A 17,698-nucleotide genomic window follows, 5' to 3' on the forward strand; every position below is an offset into this window, starting at 1 on the left:
TGGAAAGGAAATTGCACAGACAATAGTTGGGATTCCAGGAGAACTTGGAGGAAGGCAGATAACAGAAGAGGAAGGTACTGAGAGGATCCAAGAGGGTGGATGAAGGGTCTACCGGGCCCTCAATTTGGGAGAAACAGAGTGACTCTCTGGAAGAGGGGTTTCCAAGCTAGGGTACTGCAGGATGAATAAGAGTTTGGGAGATGGAGGAGGGAAGAACATTCTGACAAAGGCCTGGCCTCTGTGTGTGTGTGTGTGCTGATCCCGGTTTAAAGCCCAGCCCAGAACTTTCTGGAGGAGGCAGGGGGAACAGGACAAGGCTATCCTCATCACAGCCTTGTTTCCGCATTGCAACCACAGGAATCAGACCAGGACTTAGTGAGAAGGTAAGCGTGATCACTCACGGACAGCGAGTGCCAGTGCGGGTCCAGAGTCCCGGGGATGATCGCAGCTGAGAAGAGGACCCAGGAGGCACCGGGGTGGCACCTGCCCAAACACCCTGGGCTCCCGAAAGCATTCTGGAGTGGGGAGGGCTAGGTGTGGGTGTCAACGTGTGTCCCCGTCATCTGCAGGGGAGGCCCCAGACACTTGGCCGTGACAAAGTGACACTCCAGGAACTTGAGAGTAAGGTGTGTTCCTCTAAAAAGGGAGTTTATTTTTCGGAGTTCAAAGACTCCCCCAAACAGCCATGTTAGCAAGCAGCAGGTACACCATCCGGCCCGGACCCCATGCCCACGCCCAGGAGAAGCAGGGAGAAGAGAGAAGGGCTCATTCCTTGCTGAGCTCTGGGGGAAGGCAGCCACAACTCAGCTGCTGCCCCATCCCCAAGGCTGTACCAGAGACCCCCCTGCACTGCCACCGGCGCCTCCCCCCAACCGTGCTGCCCCCGGCTCAGAGCTGGCCGGATCCAGGGATCGCCGAAGCAGAAAGCAGAGCTGGAAGCGCACCATTCCAGGCTGTGCCAAGAGACAAGGTTAGGTAAGAGAGACGCCCCTCCCCACTCCCTATCAAAGCCCCGCCCACCACAAGCCCCGCCCCACTCCAGGGCCCCCTCCCCTCCTTGCCGGGCTCCCTCTGTTCCCTCCAGCCCTGTTTCCTCTGCGCCCGGACACCTCGGAGGCTCTGACTCCCTGCCACCCGTCCCCAGCTGTCCTGTCCGCGTGGGGCCGCCCCCTGCTCACTGGCTGGCGTCCCGCGACCTCAGAGCAGCAGAGCGCAGAGGCCCAGCCCCAGGAGCAAGAGTGCGCGCGGCACCGTGGAGCTGGTGGCGGCCAGGGGGCTGCTGGAGTCCGGCTCGTGGTTGTGCCAGGTCCTCGACCTCAGGTCCTTATTTTCTTTTCTGCGGTGGCGATGGGGACAAATCAGGCAGCCGCGGGGTCTGGCGCCTGCTGATGTCACTGTAGCCCCACTCCCCAATCATCGCCACCCCAGTTCCACCCACCCAGCCACCCATCCGAGTCACTGAGGAGGGGAGTGGGCGGCTGCCACCCATGGCTGTGTGACCCTAGGGAAAAGGTTGTCCCTTTGTGGGAACTCAAGGTGGGGTTGGGGGATGGGAAGGGCGTCGGGTGGTGGGGGTATCTCTGACTTTAGTCGTTCCACCTCCGCGGAAGCGTCCTGCAGCTTCAGATTCAATTTACTGATCTCTCCTGGGGGCAGGACAGAATCAGACGGCAGGTCAGCACGTGATCGCGCCCCTTCTCTGCAGCCCTGGGACAAGACCCGGGCCCCACTCCCAACCCTGTGTCCCTGCCCCTCCCCTTTGCAATACCTGACCCATCCCTCCCCAGCCCCTCCCTTCTCCCTTTCTCACCCTCAAGCTCCTTAGTTTGATTCAGGGCATGATTCTTCTCCACCTCCAGGGTCACCTGGGACACAGCAGAGGGTCAGAAACTGGGGTTCTCACCCTGGAACCTGGGTTCCTTCCCCAGGTCCTAAGGACAGAGGGCTTTAGGTGCAAGCCCCTTTCCACGTCCCCTTGCAACTCTCTCTCCAACCTCAAAGAATGGCCACAACCACGCACTCTCCCAGGCCCACCAATAAGCCTGTGGTCTTCAAAATGGGAGTTTTGGGGCCCCCGTCCCCCCGGTGGAAATTTGAAGGCTCTGCATACCCAAACTCTAGGAGAAATTTCCAGATTCCCCCTGGCAATAGCCCAGGAAGATTTAGGGGGCTTCCCAAGTACAGAACACGGGGGCCTTCCCAGCCCAAGTTAGATGTCCAGTGACAGTTCCAAGGTCCCCCACATCAGGACCCAGGTGAATATTTCAGTCTCTCAGGGATGCAGTGGAAGTTTCAAGAGCCCCTTCTTCAGGGTCTGGTGAGGTCCCCCTTCAGCCCCTAGCAGAGATTGCCACCTCCCCAAGACTGGTCCCCACCAGGAGTTTCAAGCTCCCCCACACCAGTGCCCTGGAAGGAGTTTGGAGGTTCCCCCAAGTCCTAGCGGGAATACTGAGGTTGCTGATTTGGGTGCTCTGGGGTTTGAGGCCTTTCCCCATGCCAGTGCCTTGGGGTGAGTTCAGAAGTCCCCAAACCCTGGTGGGGAAACCCAGACTCCTTGATGCGGGGGGTCCAGGGGCAGTTTCCAGGCCTTGCACTATCTCTCCTCAGAGCCTGTGGCAGATTTCTGGGGAGAGTGTCTAGCCACCCTCCCACCCCCGCCCCGGAGCACTAGGCCATCTGAAGGAGGTACGGTGGCTTACCACAGTGTGGTTGCAGATGGTGGCCCGGGCCTCAGCCTCCAGGAAGCCCTCCTGAGCCTGGGCCAGCTGGCACTCCAGGAGATGGGTGACATTGCGACACTTCATCTCTGCCCGGAGGCCATCCTTGCAGTGCTCACTGTTGGCCTCCATAGCGAAGATGACCACAGGCACCCCCAGAAGCAGCAGGACCGTGAGCAGGAGACACGCTACTTGTGGCAGCGGTACCTTGCGGTGCCACAGTCCCTGTCCTCTCTCTTCCTTGCAGATGTCATCCATGGCCACTGGTGAATAGTGGTAAAAAGTTGGTGCCATCTAGATCTTCCCTTAGATGTAGGGAGTTTGGACAGGAGTTAGGAGAGGACGCTGGAACCTTCTACGGGCTAGGGCCACCCCCTTATTAGCATAGGAGCCATCTTGACCAATAGCAGGTTCCGGGAAGTCCCCCGACTTGCAGCTCTAGGGTGGTTAATGGGACATGTACAGGCAGAGGACTGCTCAGGCTTTCAGTTTCGGTTTCCTAGGAGGGAACCGAGTTTTGTTCTTCCCCAGGGTGCCCCTGCCTTAATGGCCTTGGACCCTTCCCAGCAGGTGCCGGATCCAGTGGGAGGGAAGCTGCAACTGCCTGGAACAGCCCATTTCAAATCCCTGCCCCTCTCCTGTGTGCTACTGACCGCCTACTGCATACCAGCCTTGGGTTCATCTGTACCATGACCTAAAGAGGCAGATCATCATCGTTGGTCCAGTGCTCAGCTAGGGAAACTGAGGCTGCAAGGTTAAGTGGTGGGCTGGGGGCAGGGCCTGGGTCTGACCCAAGAGGCCAGGTTTTGTGTTCAGGTGTCTCTGTGGTGACCCAGCAGGGGTTCACCCAGCTCCTCTATCCCCACTGAGGGGACCGGGGAAGCCACAGAAGGTGTGTGAGCAGGGGTGGGACCGGAGCCTGTGGGAAGCTGGGAGATGGGATAGGTCCACATAGCCCAGGTTGCAGTTCCCCATTTGGCCACCAGGGTGCTGCCCTAGCCAACAAATAAGGTGGTAGAGGGCCCTGTCCCCGGAGTCAGCAGGGAACCTGCTCCTACTTCCAGAGTCTGCTGGCCTGCCTCCCAGGTGAACTCTCTGAGCCTGTCTCCTCATCTGCAAAGTGGGATAATGACAGGGTCAGCCTCTCCAAGAGGGACCATTGAGGAGATGTGAGTAAAGTGCTTCGGTATCCAGTAGGTGCTCAATGGATGCGCAGACCACCTGCCAGGCCTGTGACTCCAGGGCAGGTGGACAGGTAGATGACACTGAAACATGGCCTCCGAGTGAGGGGCATGTTTTGAGGAAAGAGAGTTGGCTCTGTCTGGGCTGTGCTGAGTCCAGAGGGCTTGGAAGCACCCTGGGGGCGGGGGGCTCGGGAGGGCCTGGAACCTGGGGGTGGGGGGAGCACTCAGACCACACTGACCATCCACCCATGTGGCCAATGTAGCCAGGGCTTCCTGTGGGAAATCAGCCCAATAATATGTGCCCAGCTGCTGCGTGTGACAGCTGGAAGGGGACTATGTGCTTTTCTTGTGGCTTCTTCAGCCACGTCCTGAGCACTCTCCAAATTCTGTTGCATTGGCCATTTCCAAGTGCTTGTGTTCAGGGGCCCAGAAGGCCAGTGAAGCACCCCCAGGCCCTCACCCCAACATCCCTCTGCCTAGAAGCCCCCCACTAAAGTCACTCAGTGGGCAGATAACAAAAGGTGGGGGCCGATCTTGTTGAAAAGGCCCAGGCAGAACTTGTGTGTCCCATGAGGAGGGCCCTACCACCCTGGCCAGGCCTGCAGGTGCGAAGACACAACCCTGACTTATTTGAGCTGCACTGTTCTGGCCTTTGAACTTTACAGTCAGCTTGGGACCGGTTGACAGCCACAGTCACAGGTCAGAGGCCAGGATGGTGTGTTAGAAGAGCCCTGCCTTCCTGTGGGAGCCCGGGGGAGTGACTTTCCTCTCCTAAGATTGGCTTCCCCAGCTGTAAAAAGAAGCTGATAATAGATTGGTGTCCCCCTAAATTTTGCACCCCCAAACAGTCCTGGCCCTACAAATAGAAAGTTTGTAGCTTTCCCCTTTAAAATTCCAAATGGAAACTCTCATGCCACTATTATTCTGATTTTAGCTTTGTTCATTTTTTAAAGATATATTTTATTTTAGAATAGGTTATTTTTGTCTACAGACAGGGCCTTGCTATGTTGCCCAGGCTGGTGTGGAACTCCTGGCCTCGAGCAATCCTCCTGCCTCAGCCTCTTGAGTCACTGGAATTACAGGCATGAGCCACTGCACCAGGCTTTGTTTTAGAACAGTTTTAGATTTGCAGGGAAATGGTGACGATAGGTACAAAAAGTTCCCATACACCCCACACCCAGTCCCCTGTTCTTAACATTTTACATTAGGATGGTACATTTGCTTCAGTAAATGAACCAATACTGATATATTATTAAAGTCTACTTTATTCAGACTTCCTCTTTCTTTTCCCCCTAAAGTGTTTTTTATGTCCTAAGATCCCGCATGACATTTAGGTGTCACGTGTCCTTAGACGCTTTCTCAGACTTTCCTTGTTTTTGAAGACTTTGACAGTTTTGAGGAGTAGTGGCCAAGCATTCTATACAATGTCTCTCCGTTGGGATTGGTCTGATGTTTTTGCCATGGTTAGACAGGGGTGATGGCTCTAGGGGAGGAAGACTGCAGAGGTGAAGTGCCCTTCTGGTCACATCCTGTCCATGTGACTTATTGTGGCTGGTGTTGACCTTAATCTCCTGGCTGAGGTGGTATCTGTCAGGTACCTCGATCATACAGTGACTCCTACATCCCTCCCCCCATACTGTACCCTTTGGGAGGAAGTCACTATGTGCAGCCCACACTGAAGGGGTGGCAGGTCATCTCCCCTCCTGGAAGGTGTAGTGGCTATCCAAATTATTTGGAATTCCTCCACATGGGAAATATGACTCTTTTTCATTCATGTATTCAATCACTTATTTGTATCACTGTGGACTTGTGGATAAAGTAGTTTACACTTTAGATTATCTGTTTTGTTGCTCCAATTCTTCCAGCCTTAGCTCTTGAAGTTCTGGAGTATTCCTTACAGATAAGTGGGAACCAAGTGCTTACCCCAGGTTGGGTTAAGAGAAGGTCACCCTCACACCCCAGGGCAGGCAAGGAAGAGTTGCTGTTTTAGGAGCAGGGAACACATGGGTACAGGGGATTTTCCTTTTTATGGTTAATATTGAGAGGATGATGTTGGGTCATTAAAGAAAAAAACTTTCAAGGAGCAAAGGTGATCCACAAGCCTACCCACGTCACCCAACCGTTTTATTTCTGTTCATTACACGGTGTGTATATTGCACTTGCTTTGGGATATCAAGGCGTGGCCCTAGGTGGGCATCCCAGGACGCCTCCATGCCTGTAGGAAGGCACTGGCCCTGGGGTGCTTACCCAGGAACATTTTCGTTTTCACAACTGGGAAGGGGGATACTCTTGGCACCTAGTGAGCTGAATCCTCTACAATCCACAGGACAGCCCCCCATAGAAAATGATCCAGCCCCAAGTTCCAGCAGTGCCCCAGAGAGTGACAAGGAGTAGAGGTATAGAGTCAGACCTGGGTTCAAATTCCATCTTGGCTCTAGACCGACTCCTTCACCCTGTGAGCATCAGCTTTCTTACAGCATGGGTGTGATAACAGCTCCTTCCCAGATCCTTATGATGGGAATGTCAACCCTAATGTGGCTGAGACAAGAATCTCAATCAGTTGAGGTTTATTAAGCCAGAGCTTGAGGGCATGCCTAGGAAAACCCAGACAACAGAATTGTCTGTAGCTTCCAATAGAGGTTTCAGGAAGCTCAGAATTTATACATTTCCTTAATAGAGAGAATACGAGCAGGAAAAGGGAGTAGGTGGTGAGGCAAACAGTTAGTTCTGGCTATTTTAACCAGTGAAATTGTGCTATCCAAAAGATAAGGTAAACATTTGAAGGAGTAGTAAAGATTAATTATGCGGACCTCTCAGAGTGTGGTGGAGGGTGATCGACCTCATCCAGTCTTTGTTCTGCACCTGGGAAAGTCAGAATGTAATCAGCATTGTCACTGTGAAATTTAACAGACTTTAGTTGCAAAGGGGTCAGACTTAGGTTACAGACCTGAGGTGACATCCTTTGTTTATGGGAGGATGTGTATCTCCAAAGGTTTAGGGGCTAAACAAAGAATTTACTTATGAACAGTTTGTGAGGGCAGTCATCCAGAGATGCATGAAGCCTTTCTTTTTTTGAAGGGGTCTTGCTAACGTTGTACAACACCTTAACACAAAATCTGGAAGCAACAGCCACGTATTTGGGAAAGGGACAGCAGTGTTGCATGACTGAGTCTTCGGACTTTCCCTTTGGCATAATGAGTTTGGAAGGTCCTGATATTTTTTAATTTTCTTTTACAAGATAAATCACTATAAGAAAAGTGCTTAGCTCAGCACCTGGTACATTCCAACTACTCCATCAGAGTTTATCCTTGTCATTTTGGCACAGAAAAGTAATTCCCAATGCCAGCAGTCACTCAGAGTCCATGTGGGTCCTTGGTTTCGAGCGAGAAAGAATTCAAGAGTGAGCTGACAGTATAAAGTGAAGGCAAGTTTTATTAAGGAAAACAGAAGATCTACTCCATAGAGTAGAGGCTAGTTCTCCCTGCTGAGAAGAACACCTTTGTTTGTTTGTTTGTTTGTTTGTCTTTTAATTTTTAAAAATTTAAGCGCTGGCTTAATCATAAGCTAAGCAGGGAAGGAATATTCATGTTATTTCTTGGAAAGGGGTGGTGATTTCCTAATAGTCAGAACCCTCCCGTGTTTTTTATTACTTTATAAGGTCCCTCCTGGAACTGGCATGCTGTCAGTGGGAGTTTCTTTTAGCATGCAAATATATGATAATTAGGGTATAAAGAGCCACAAAGTTAAGCAGCAGCTATTCCTTGACATCTTGACCTGTCTTAACTTGTTCTGTCACCACATCCATTCTTTGATCAGGGTGGCTGGGGCTTTTTGACTCTGTGTTTAGCAGTGCCCGCTCTTTCCCTATCTCAATCTGGTACATTTTGGATTTGATCACATTCTTTCCTTAGACTGAGCTCCCAGGAGTGGAGTTACTGGGTCCCAGGGGGATGCCTGTCTTCCTGGTTCTTGCTTTCCCTAATGGTGAATCCAGATTGTGACCTGCCACCTGCTGCTACAGTGAGCATTGAGAGGCACTGCTCTCTCAAATCCATCACGGACGTTCTTGTTTTTCTTCCAGCTTCTTCCCTGGTCTGGATTCCCGGCAGCATAGTGGGTCCCTCTTCTGAACTACAGGCTGGCTCCAGCATATACTCGACCCACTGCGGACATCTCCCTGGGTCCACAGTCAACCAATACCACCTTCTCAGTCTCCAGCCTCTTACCCAGCCCAGGGCTGAGTGTTGTTTTTCAAAGCAGATTTCTTTTAGTGGGTGGGAATATAGAGAATTTTAACGGTAACCTGTGATTTGTTCAGCTCAATATCTCATTAGTGGGTTATCTTTTCTAGGATGTTTGTTTATTTTGGGCATTAACATTTGAATTTCATATAATTTTCACATGTTACTAAAAACACTTCTTCCTTTGATTTTTTTTCAATCATTTACAAATGTAAAAACCATTGTTAGCTCACATGTACAACAAACAGGCTGTGGGTCCATCCATGTTATTAAGGAAAATTAGGAAATATACAAGAATCAATAATATTCTATTCCCTAACTTTCCGTATTTTCCTCGGGCGTAAAAGCATGTTACCATACTAAATGCTTTTATAGTTCACTTTTTTTTGAGGCAGAGTCTCGCTCTGTTGCCCGGACTAGAGTGCTGTGGGGTCAGCCTAGCTCACAGCAACCTCAAACTCCTGGGCTCAAACGATCCTCTTCTTGCCTCAGGCTCCCGAGTAGCTGGGACTACAGGCATGCGCCACTATGCTCGGCTAATTTTTTCTATATATTTTTAGTTGTCCAGTTAATTTCTTTTTATTTTTTTTAGTAGAGACGGGGTCTCACTCTTGCTCAGGCTGGTCTTGAACTCCTGAGCTTGAGCGATCCACCCACCTCGGCCTCCCAGAGTGCTAGGATTACAGGCGTGAGCCACCGCTCTGTGAACAAGTCTTCAAGTTACACCCAAAATTTCATGGCTCACAATAGTTTTCGTAATTTAAATTAATAACTGCAGGTCCCACGACGATTTTCTTTGGTTTGGTTTTCCGTAAGCAGAATTGCGGGTTTTTCACATTTCTCCCCCAATTTTTCCAGGAAACAACGGCCTTGTCTTTGGAGCAGCAGCTGATGGCCCAAGGAATTCTGGGGAACGTAGTCCTAGTTTGCAGAGAACCAGTGTCTTGGCTCTGTACTGCGACATTTCCGGCGGAAGTTGCTCGGCGAGGGAAAACGACAAGCGACGAGACCTTTTTCCGCAAACGACGCTGACGGGCGCACCCGGTGACGTATGGGGGCGTGGATCCGTGTACCCACGCCATTGGCCAGAGGCTTTTTGGGCATGCGTATATTGCGCTTCACGGTCGTCTTCGCCCTCGCAGGGCTTTCTGGGAGTTGTAGTTCCGACTCCTGCGAGCGCTCTACCGTCGGGAGGGAGCTTGGAGGTCCGAGGCCGTCTCCCGCCTTTGGCGCTTCGCTCGGAGGATGGAGCCCGGGCCTGGGCCCGACGCGGCACCGCTGGCTGGCCTGGTCTGGTCGTCCGCCTCGGCGTCTCCGCCGCGGGGATTCAGCGCGGTGAGCGGCGTCGGGGGCGGAGGTTAAATGGGGGCAGAGGCTGCCACGGCCGGGTAAGAGCCTGGCGGTGACCCGCGTCCTCCTTGTAGATCTCTTGCACCGTCGAGGGGGCGCCCGCCAGCTTCGGCAAGAGCTTCGCGCAGAAATCTGGCTACTTCCTGTGCCTTAGTCCTCTGGGTAGCCTGGAGGTAAGGGGCGCTCACCTTTGGGACCACCGGGGGCCGCCAGTGCTCGCGACCATTCTCATGGCCCTGTGCCAGATACTCACTGTGTTCCCTTCCCCCAGAACCCTCAGGAGAACGTGGTGGCGGATATCCAGATTGTGATGGACAAGAGCCCTCTCCCGCTGGGCTTCTCCCCGGTCTGCGACCCCCTGGATTCCAGTAAGGCCTGCATCCGGAGCGAGAGATGTCCAGGTCCCTCTGGGGAGGTGGGGAGGTTGGGTGGACGACAGGTGCGCGTTATTCGAGACTCGGCGGCCTCTTGGCAAACTGGGTGATGACAGGGTTGGCTGGGGACGTGGAGCCCTGTTCGAAGAGGGCGGGGCGACATCCGCTGCTCTGAGTTAAGATGTGTGAGTGGCACAGTCTCTGTCATCCAAAGTTCAGTCAATGTGACTCCTTACACCGTAGCCTGGCAAAACCACTGCGCAGTTCTCCTTCTTGTTTCCAGGCCTTTGCACACGCCGTTTCCTCCGCTTGGAGCACACTTTCCCTCCTCTTTGCATAACTAATTCCTCGCTCTCCCTCAGGTCTCAGCCCTGCCCTTCCTGACCCCTCCTCTCCTGGGTCCCACAGCCTTGGTGGGGCCCTCCCATTCCTGACCACAGCTTCCCACCCTTTTTTGGGTCATTTTTATTTGACGGTCAGAGTGTATTCGTTGATACTGGAATTGACACATTTTTATGTAAAGGGTCAGGTGGTAAATATTTTAGGATTTGCAGGCCAGAGTGTCTATTGCACATCCTCCTTTTTATGTAAAGATCTAAAAACCATTGTTAGCTCACGAGCTGTAACAAAACAGGCCTTGAGCTGGTTGGCGGACTCCTGGATTAGAAGACTGAGGGAAAGTGAGGTTTTTTGGGCCAGGGTGAGCCCAAATGCTGTCTGATTCCACAGCCAGACACTCCATGAATGCTTCTTCATGTCACCAAAGACCAGCCTGCTCCAATGTCTCCTAAAAGCTGCATGAAATCCCCACCTGTGTCTTTACCATCTGTGGTTTAACCATCACCTTAACACTGTCCACGTGGCTGTCTTAAACAGCGACCTGGAGAGCATCATCCTAGAGCCATCTCTGGGCACTCCTACCCGTGCCTGGCTTCCCTGTCTCACTCCCCTGCCCCCCACTCCCAGAGGCCTCTGTGTCCAAGAAGAAACGCATGTGTGTGAAGCTGGTGCCCCTGGGGGCTGTGGACACAGCTGTGTTTGACATCCGGCTGAGCGGGAAGACCAAGACAGTGCCTGGATACCTGCGAGTAGGGTAGGGCCACCCCCCAGCCTCTGGCCTCCTGCCCTGCCCTCCCAACTCCTGATCTTACTCCTCCTGTTTCTTTTGCCACCTTTCTGTGCCTCAGATCTGCATGTTAAAACAGGGACAGGTGTACCAGTCTTGTAGGGTTGTCACAAAGAGCCAGTGAATTGGTGTCTAAAGGGTGGAGAACGGTGGTTAACATGCTGCTTAGGGTGGAGGTTGAGATGCTGAAATAAAAATCCCCTGAAAGAGGTCGCCCCAGAGGCCCAGGTCCCCTGCCTTCCCTGGGTGGCTGGTCTCGGCCCTGGCTGCACACTCAGTTAGGGTCCCTTTCATCTTCCCTCCTGCTCCAGGGACATAGGTGGTTTTGCCATCTGGTGCAAGAAGGCCAAGGCCCCGAGGCCAGTGCCCAAGCCCCGAGGTCTCAGCCGGGACATGCGGGGCCTTTCCCTGGATCCCCCAAGCCAGCCCAGGTGAGCTCTGGGGCACTGGGGTGAGGGTGGCTCCGGCGGGAGGATCAGGCCTGACCTGACCGTCCTGCCTCCACCAGCAAGGGCAGCTTCCCTGAGCGGACGCTGTCAAGGCTGGGCTCTCGGGTGTCCACCCTGAGGAGGAATGACTCCATCTACGAGGCTTCGAGCCTCTATGGCATTTCAGGTGAGCAAGGAGTGGAGAAACTGAGGCACCGAGGTGGGGGGTGTGACTGGCTTTAGATTGCCTGCCCGGGAAGGTGTCCCCTGCTCCCTCGCCCCCACCCCCAACACTGGGTTCAGTAAAGATGAGGAAGAGGCAGGTCCTGCAGGGTGGGCCTCTCCAGGCGGGGCGAGCAGCAGGCAGGCCTCTAGCCCCCTAAGCCTCACCTCCTTCCCCGGCATGTTTTTTCCAGCCATGGATGGGGTTCCCTTTACCCTGCACCCCCGATTCGAGGGCAAGAGCTGCGGCCCCCTGGTGAGTTGGGGCCCCAGCCTCATCATTCTATGTGCTAGGACATCACTGTATCCAGTGTCCCAGCTCGGAGGGCCACATCCTGGGTTGGGGGTAGGGAGAGGGTGCCACCTCTGGGTGGCAGCTGAAAGGTCTCCAGTCTTAGAGTCAGGGGACCAGGAGGAGCAGCCAGATTCTAGTATCTAGAGGCTATGACAGGAAGGAGGGTGGTGTCCAGGCAAATATTCCAGGGTGGGGAGGCTCTTGAAGGCAAGGGGATAGGGGCTCCATGTTGGGGTCTGGGCCCAGGACTGACCTGCCTCTGCCCGCCAGGCCTTCTCTGCCTTTGGAGACCTGACCATCAAGTCTCTGGCAGACATAGAGGAGGAGGTGGGTACAGGGCTGGGAAGGGGGTGCACCCCCCAGGTTGGTCCAGTCTCCCCCTGGCCCCCTTTTCCCCCAGGAACACCCCATCTCCCCAGGGCTTGAGACCTGCTCTGTCCCTAAGCATACCCCACTATTCCCCGGCCACCCTGCCTTGGCTTCCCGTCACCCCTGCCACTCCCTCACTCTCGCTCTCCCCTACCTGCAGTACAACTACGGCTTTGTGGTAGAGAAAACCGCTGCTGCCCGCCTGCCCCCGAGTGTCTCGTAACCCTGTTTGGCATCTGCCTCGGCCTGGCGGTCATCCCAGCGCACCCAGTCCTGGGAACCTCCACATCACAGGCGTTTCGGACCTTCAGCTGCTGCCTGGCGGAGCCGCAGCCATGGAGGAGGGGGCAGGCTGGGGCTGCTTGGTGATGGTTTCTTAGGGTCTCTGCCCCTGGCCCTGCGGGGCAGGGGTCAGGGCTGGATGGAAACTGGTGCCTTCAAGTCATTCATGTCAAAACTCTCTGGTGCCTGGAGGTGGCAATGTCGTTCTCCTGGTAATAAACACTACCCTGTCCTCGTCTGGATTCCTGACCCTGGCTGCAGGTCCTCATCTGGCACATGGAGTTTGAGCCCTGGCTGCGCTTGTACCGGCAAGTGGGTGAAATCATGGCAGGGGGGCAGTGCTGCAGGGACTCCCTTTCTAGAGTGGGAAACTGAGGCTCAAGGGCGTGAGTGAGCTGGGATCACAGAGAAGACCCAGTCCCAGCAACTAATAGTAACAGCTGCTGCTTACATTGCGATGAACACATCCCCAGCACCCAATGCCCTATTATCTCTATAGCCTTCTCACAACCTGTGGGAAGCCTAGGTTTTGTTGCCATTTTATAGATAGAGAAACTGAGGCAGGGGATGCTAAGGTGACAGCTGGGACTTGAATGCAGAACCTGCTGTCTCAATGATTAGGCTATTCTGTGAGGCCCTCTGCCATACCATGTGTATAAGGTACTTCGTGTATACAGTCTGTTTTCCTTTTTTTTGGCGGGGGGGGACAGGGACTTGCTCTGTTACCTGGGCTAGAGTGCAGTGTGTCATCACAGCTCACAGCAACCTCAAACTCCTGGGCTCAAGCGATCCTCCTGCCTCAGCCTCCTGAGTAGCTGGGACTATAGGCATGTGCCACCGCATCCACCTAATTTTTCTTTTTCTTCTCTTTGTGTTTTTTTTTTTTTTTTGTAGAGATGGGGGAGGTCTCACTTTTGCTCAGGCTGCTCTTGAACTCCTGGCTTCAAGTGATTCTCCCGCCTCGCCCTCCCAGAGTGCTAGGATTGCAGGCATGAGCCACCGTGCCCAGCCGAAGTCTGTTGTTAGAGAACACTAATTCTGTAACAACATACACTGGTTACGTTCTGTAACATTGCAGTGAGAATTGAAATAGCAAATACTGGACCATTGCTCCTGGGGGAATGTAGGGTTAGGTTCCTGTGTGCCTTGGTCAGGACAGTGTTCATCAAGCGACTTGTACGTGACTGATTTATGTGTGTTCTGTTTAAAGACACCTTATTTGATATGTGTGGTGGATGCCTTCCCATTGCACTCCCAGCCACAAGCACCATGGCTCGTGCCTGAATGAAGAAGCTTCTCGAGGCACATCACAGCCTTTCCATACTTAGGAGCACTAGACAAGCACTTTGGCACTATCCTTGGGGGCCATTTTCAACAGCGAAATCTCTGACACGCTGTGAAAAACACAGCGCTCAGTACAACGCGGTAAGGACCCTTGTTCCCAGCGCAAGCTGAAACAAGAAGGCAGAGCACCGCCCTGTTCCACCTCAGCTGGGAACATGCTTGTCTGGCGACTCAAATTTATCTTTGTGCACATCCACAAATGGCCCAGAACCTGCCATGAGTATTGATTTGGGGGGTTACAGGTAAACTTTAGCAAGTAGAATTCCCATATATGAATCTGTAAGTGACCAGGATGAACTGTGTTGGTTAAATTAACAGCCTCAAGCCCACACCTTCTGTCTCCCATGAGTGTGCTCACTCTGGCATGGAGCGTGCTCACACTGACACTGCTCTGGCACGAGTGTGTTCACACACTGCTCACACTAACACTGCTCACACTGGCACGAGTGCTCACTGAGCGTGCTCACGTTGACATGAGTGTGCTGACTGGCATGTGCGTGCTCACACTGGCACTAGCGTGCTCACTCAGCGTGTTCGCACTGGTACATGTGCCAGCTGCTTTGCTGCTGTCTCCCCTTGGGCCCGTTGCTTTGGGTTGGCCCACGTTCTGCTTTCTGCTGTGGTCATAAACCTCTGCCACTGCAACCATCAAAGTTTGGGTGCGACAAGTGCATCTGGCTGCAGGTTATGGAGGCATAATCGTGAATCCCGCCAGACGTTATGCGGGAAGAGGTGAGGGCTGGGATCAGAGAATTTACCTTTGCTAAAAAGGCAGTGGTTCAGGCAGGAGGCGGAACTTGCGCCTTATCCTGCTCATCGCCTGAAAGGCACAGAAGGCGGCTGTGCTCAGTCACTGATGGGGGTTCGCCAAGGTAAGGTGACAAGTAGAATGAGCAAACGTGGCTTTCTCAAGGCAAGGAACCGCTGTGTGTCTGGCAGAAGCGGATGTTTGCTACTTTGTGTGGCAAAGGGAGAGGAGTCCGCACAGTTTCCTGCTGCCAGGGAAGAGTTCTGCTCACAGCTCATTGGCCAGGACAGGTCATGTGGGTCTGCGAGGGGTGGGGTTATACCCAGGAACTAAGGTCCAACAACACCTTGCTTGGGGGGGGGGGGTGGAGGAGGGCGTTGGAGAGAGGGGGTCACCGACCTGCCTGGGGTGTCCAAGTGGGGCACAGCCCTGTCCTGAGTCTGAGGGTTGTTAAAGAAAAATGTTATTTTGACAATTGTTAAAATGGTAAACTAGACTACTGACATAGGGGGACGCGATTGGCCCAACTCTGATACAAGGGCAAGGACAAGGGGGGGATTTACAGCCAAGGAGCAGGGTGAGCGGTCAGTGGGTGGAAAATTACTATTAATTTTCCATCAAGGGTAGTGGGAGGCCGGGCATAGCTGCTCACACCTGTAATCCCAGCACTTTGGAAGACAGAGGCGGGAGAAGCCTTTGAGGCCAGGAGTTCAAGACCAGCCTGGACAACACAGGGAGACCCCGTCTGTACAATAAATTTTAAAAACGTGTGGCCAGGTGCGGTGGCTCAAGCCTGTAATCCTAGCACTCTGGGAGGCTGAGACGGGAGGATGGCTTGAGCTCAGGAGTTTGCGACCAGCCCGAGCAAGAGCGAGACCCCCATCTCTACTAAAAATAGAAAGAAATTATATGGACAGCTAAAAATATATAGAAAAAATTAGCTGGGCATGGTGACACATGCCTGTAGTCCCAGCTACCAGGGAGGCTGAGGCAGTAGGATTGCTTGAGCCCAGGAGTTTGAGGTTGCTGTGAGCTAGGCTGACGCCACGGCACTCTAGCCCGGGCAACAGAGTGAGACTGTCTCAAAAAAAAAAAAAAAAAGTTAGCTGGCGTGCACCTGTAGTCCCAACTACTCAAGGAGGCCGGGTGACAGAGAGAGACTCTGTCTCAAAAAACAAAGGGTGTGTGTGTGGGGGGGGGGAGTCTTGCTAAACCAACTTAACTGAGATTCTTAATGAAGGTAGGCCAAAGTGATCAGATATCAAAGGATGAGCGATTCTGTCTAAACTGACTTAGCAGGATTCTTGCTAAGACTGGGAGAGGCAAGTCAAAGACAGGTCAGAGGCCAAGGTCAAGGCCCAGTTGCAAGGAGAGAGCCTTTGTCAGGAGGTGAGTGGGTAGCAGGGTAGGGGGACACCCAGCCTGGTCCTTGGAATTGGAGTGGGGACAGAGTGAGCTGCCCTGGAGGAAGAGGTGTGGGGAGATGGAGCAAAATGTACCTCCTTCCCCAAACCCTTTTGCTGCTTTGGGAAAACTGGGTCTCTGGTGCTGAGGCATCTGCCTGCAGCTCCCTGGTCCGGCCCAGGCTGCTCTGGCGCCAACCACAGAATCCGACCCCGCCAGGAAGCAAAGGCCATTTGTTCTCTCTGCTCACTTTTCCCGCTGCCCCGAAACCAACCCCGGATCACTTTGCAGGGCACCCCTGGGTGAGCAGGGGCCTCACGACGACCCATCCTGGCCTGACTGGATCAGTTGTCATGGATCAGAGGCCACTCACTCTGCAAAATCCCAACGCATGGGCTGGGCGGTCCCAGTGGAGCCCCGCCCACCCGCTCCTGGCTTGGGCCACATCCATTCTAATAGTTCCAGGCTGGACTGTAGAGGAGGGAGCCCAGGCCTCCAGCAACCACAGCCTTCCGTCCAGGAAGCGGGCCCATCCCTGTCTCCTTGTTCTTGCTTCCAGACGCCGAAAATAAGATATCACAGAGGCCTGGGCACCAAAAGCAGCGAGAGTATAAGCTGGGTGGCTGATGGGACTCCTGGTGGCCTCTGCTGGTAGCAAACAACACATTTCCTATATTCATGTGTTGCAGAGCCCAGCTATGGCCACTACTTTCTTCCACCCTCTTGGCCTGAGCCATTTTCCCCAAAGCTACCTGACTTCTACCCCATCATTTGTTCTGCCTATTCTTGAGCTTGATATCAGTGCAACCCCCAAACAAGTCCTCTTCTGTGTCTGGCTTATTTTGTTCAATATCATGTCTGCGACATTCACCTGGGATGTTGCCTGCATCAGTAATTCCACAGTCAATTCATCCACCCACCTGTTGATGGACATTTGGGTTGTTCTGCTCTTGGCCACCGAGTGAAACTGCTCTGGGCACTGCTGCATGTGTCTTTCAATGAATATGCACTCATTCCTGTTGGACAGATACCCCAGTGCTGGGTTGTATGGAAGACCTAAGTTGTAGTAGATACAGCCAAGTGGTTGGACCAATTTACCCTTCAACACACAGCAAATGTCTCCATGTCTTTGCCAACACTTGGCATTGTCAACCTTGTTAATTTTGGCCATTCCTCTCACCAGATTTTGAGTTTTTTTTTTTTTTTTTGAAACAGAGTCTCGCTCTGTTGTCCAGGCTAGAGTGAGTACCATGGAGTCAGCCTAGCTCACAGCAACCTCAAACTCCTGGGCTCAAACTATCCTCCCACCTCGGCCTCCCAGAGGCTGGGTTTACAGGCATGAGCCAGTGCGCCCAGCCATTTCTAATTAATAGAGCACAGCATGTGATGGGATGTCACTTCCAGGTTTAGTGGCTTTGATGAAGCAAGCTGCCCTATAAAGAGGACCATGTGTCACAGAACTAAGGATGACTTCTAGCCAACAGCCAGTAAGAAACCAAGGCCCGGCCGGGCGCGGTGGCTCACGCCTGTAATCCTAGCCCTCTGAGAAGCCGAGGCGGGTGGATCGCTCGAGGTCAGGAGTTCGAGACCAGCCTGAACGAGACCCCGTCTCTA

At 53.3% G+C, this 17,698-nt stretch overlaps 2 protein-coding genes across 4 annotated transcripts; one reads left to right on the plus strand and one right to left on the minus strand.

Moving 5' to 3' along the window:
- Positions 1–622: 622 nt before the first annotated feature.
- BST2 (bone marrow stromal cell antigen 2) lies at positions 623–3,094 on the minus strand. Its single transcript, XM_045553086.1, has 5 exons — positions 2,700–3,094; positions 1,811–1,865; positions 1,586–1,646; positions 1,179–1,336; positions 623–953 (listed from the first exon to the last, which is right to left on the minus strand). Exons 1-4 carry the CDS (start codon positions 3,009–3,011, stop codon positions 1,198–1,200), a joined length of 567 nt encoding a protein of 188 aa, XP_045409042.1. The 5' UTR covers positions 3,012–3,094; the 3' UTR covers positions 623–953; positions 1,179–1,197.
- A 5,866-nt stretch (positions 3,095–8,960) lies between these two features.
- MVB12A (multivesicular body subunit 12A) lies at positions 8,961–12,830 on the plus strand. 3 transcript variants are annotated; one of them, XM_045553095.1, is made up of 9 exons: positions 8,983–9,477; positions 9,567–9,665; positions 9,764–9,893; positions 10,833–10,959; positions 11,304–11,423; positions 11,501–11,607; positions 11,837–11,898; positions 12,208–12,264; positions 12,467–12,830. In XM_045553095.1, exons 1-9 carry the CDS (start codon positions 9,388–9,390, stop codon positions 12,527–12,529), a joined length of 855 nt encoding a protein of 284 aa, XP_045409051.1. In that variant the 5' UTR covers positions 8,983–9,387; the 3' UTR covers positions 12,530–12,830. The 3 variants fall into 3 exon arrangements, with proteins under 3 accessions (XP_045409069.1, XP_045409051.1, XP_045409060.1); XM_045553104.1 differs by having other exon boundaries at positions 8,987–9,477; positions 9,764–9,860; XM_045553113.1 differs by lacking the exon at positions 12,208–12,264 and having other exon boundaries at positions 8,961–9,477.
- Positions 12,831–17,698: the final 4,868 nt, after the last annotated feature.

This window comes from Lemur catta, chromosome 1, assembly GCF_020740605.2.
Source record: "Lemur catta isolate mLemCat1 chromosome 1, mLemCat1.pri, whole genome shotgun sequence".
Taxonomy (NCBI): Eukaryota; Metazoa; Chordata; class Mammalia; order Primates; family Lemuridae; genus Lemur; species Lemur catta.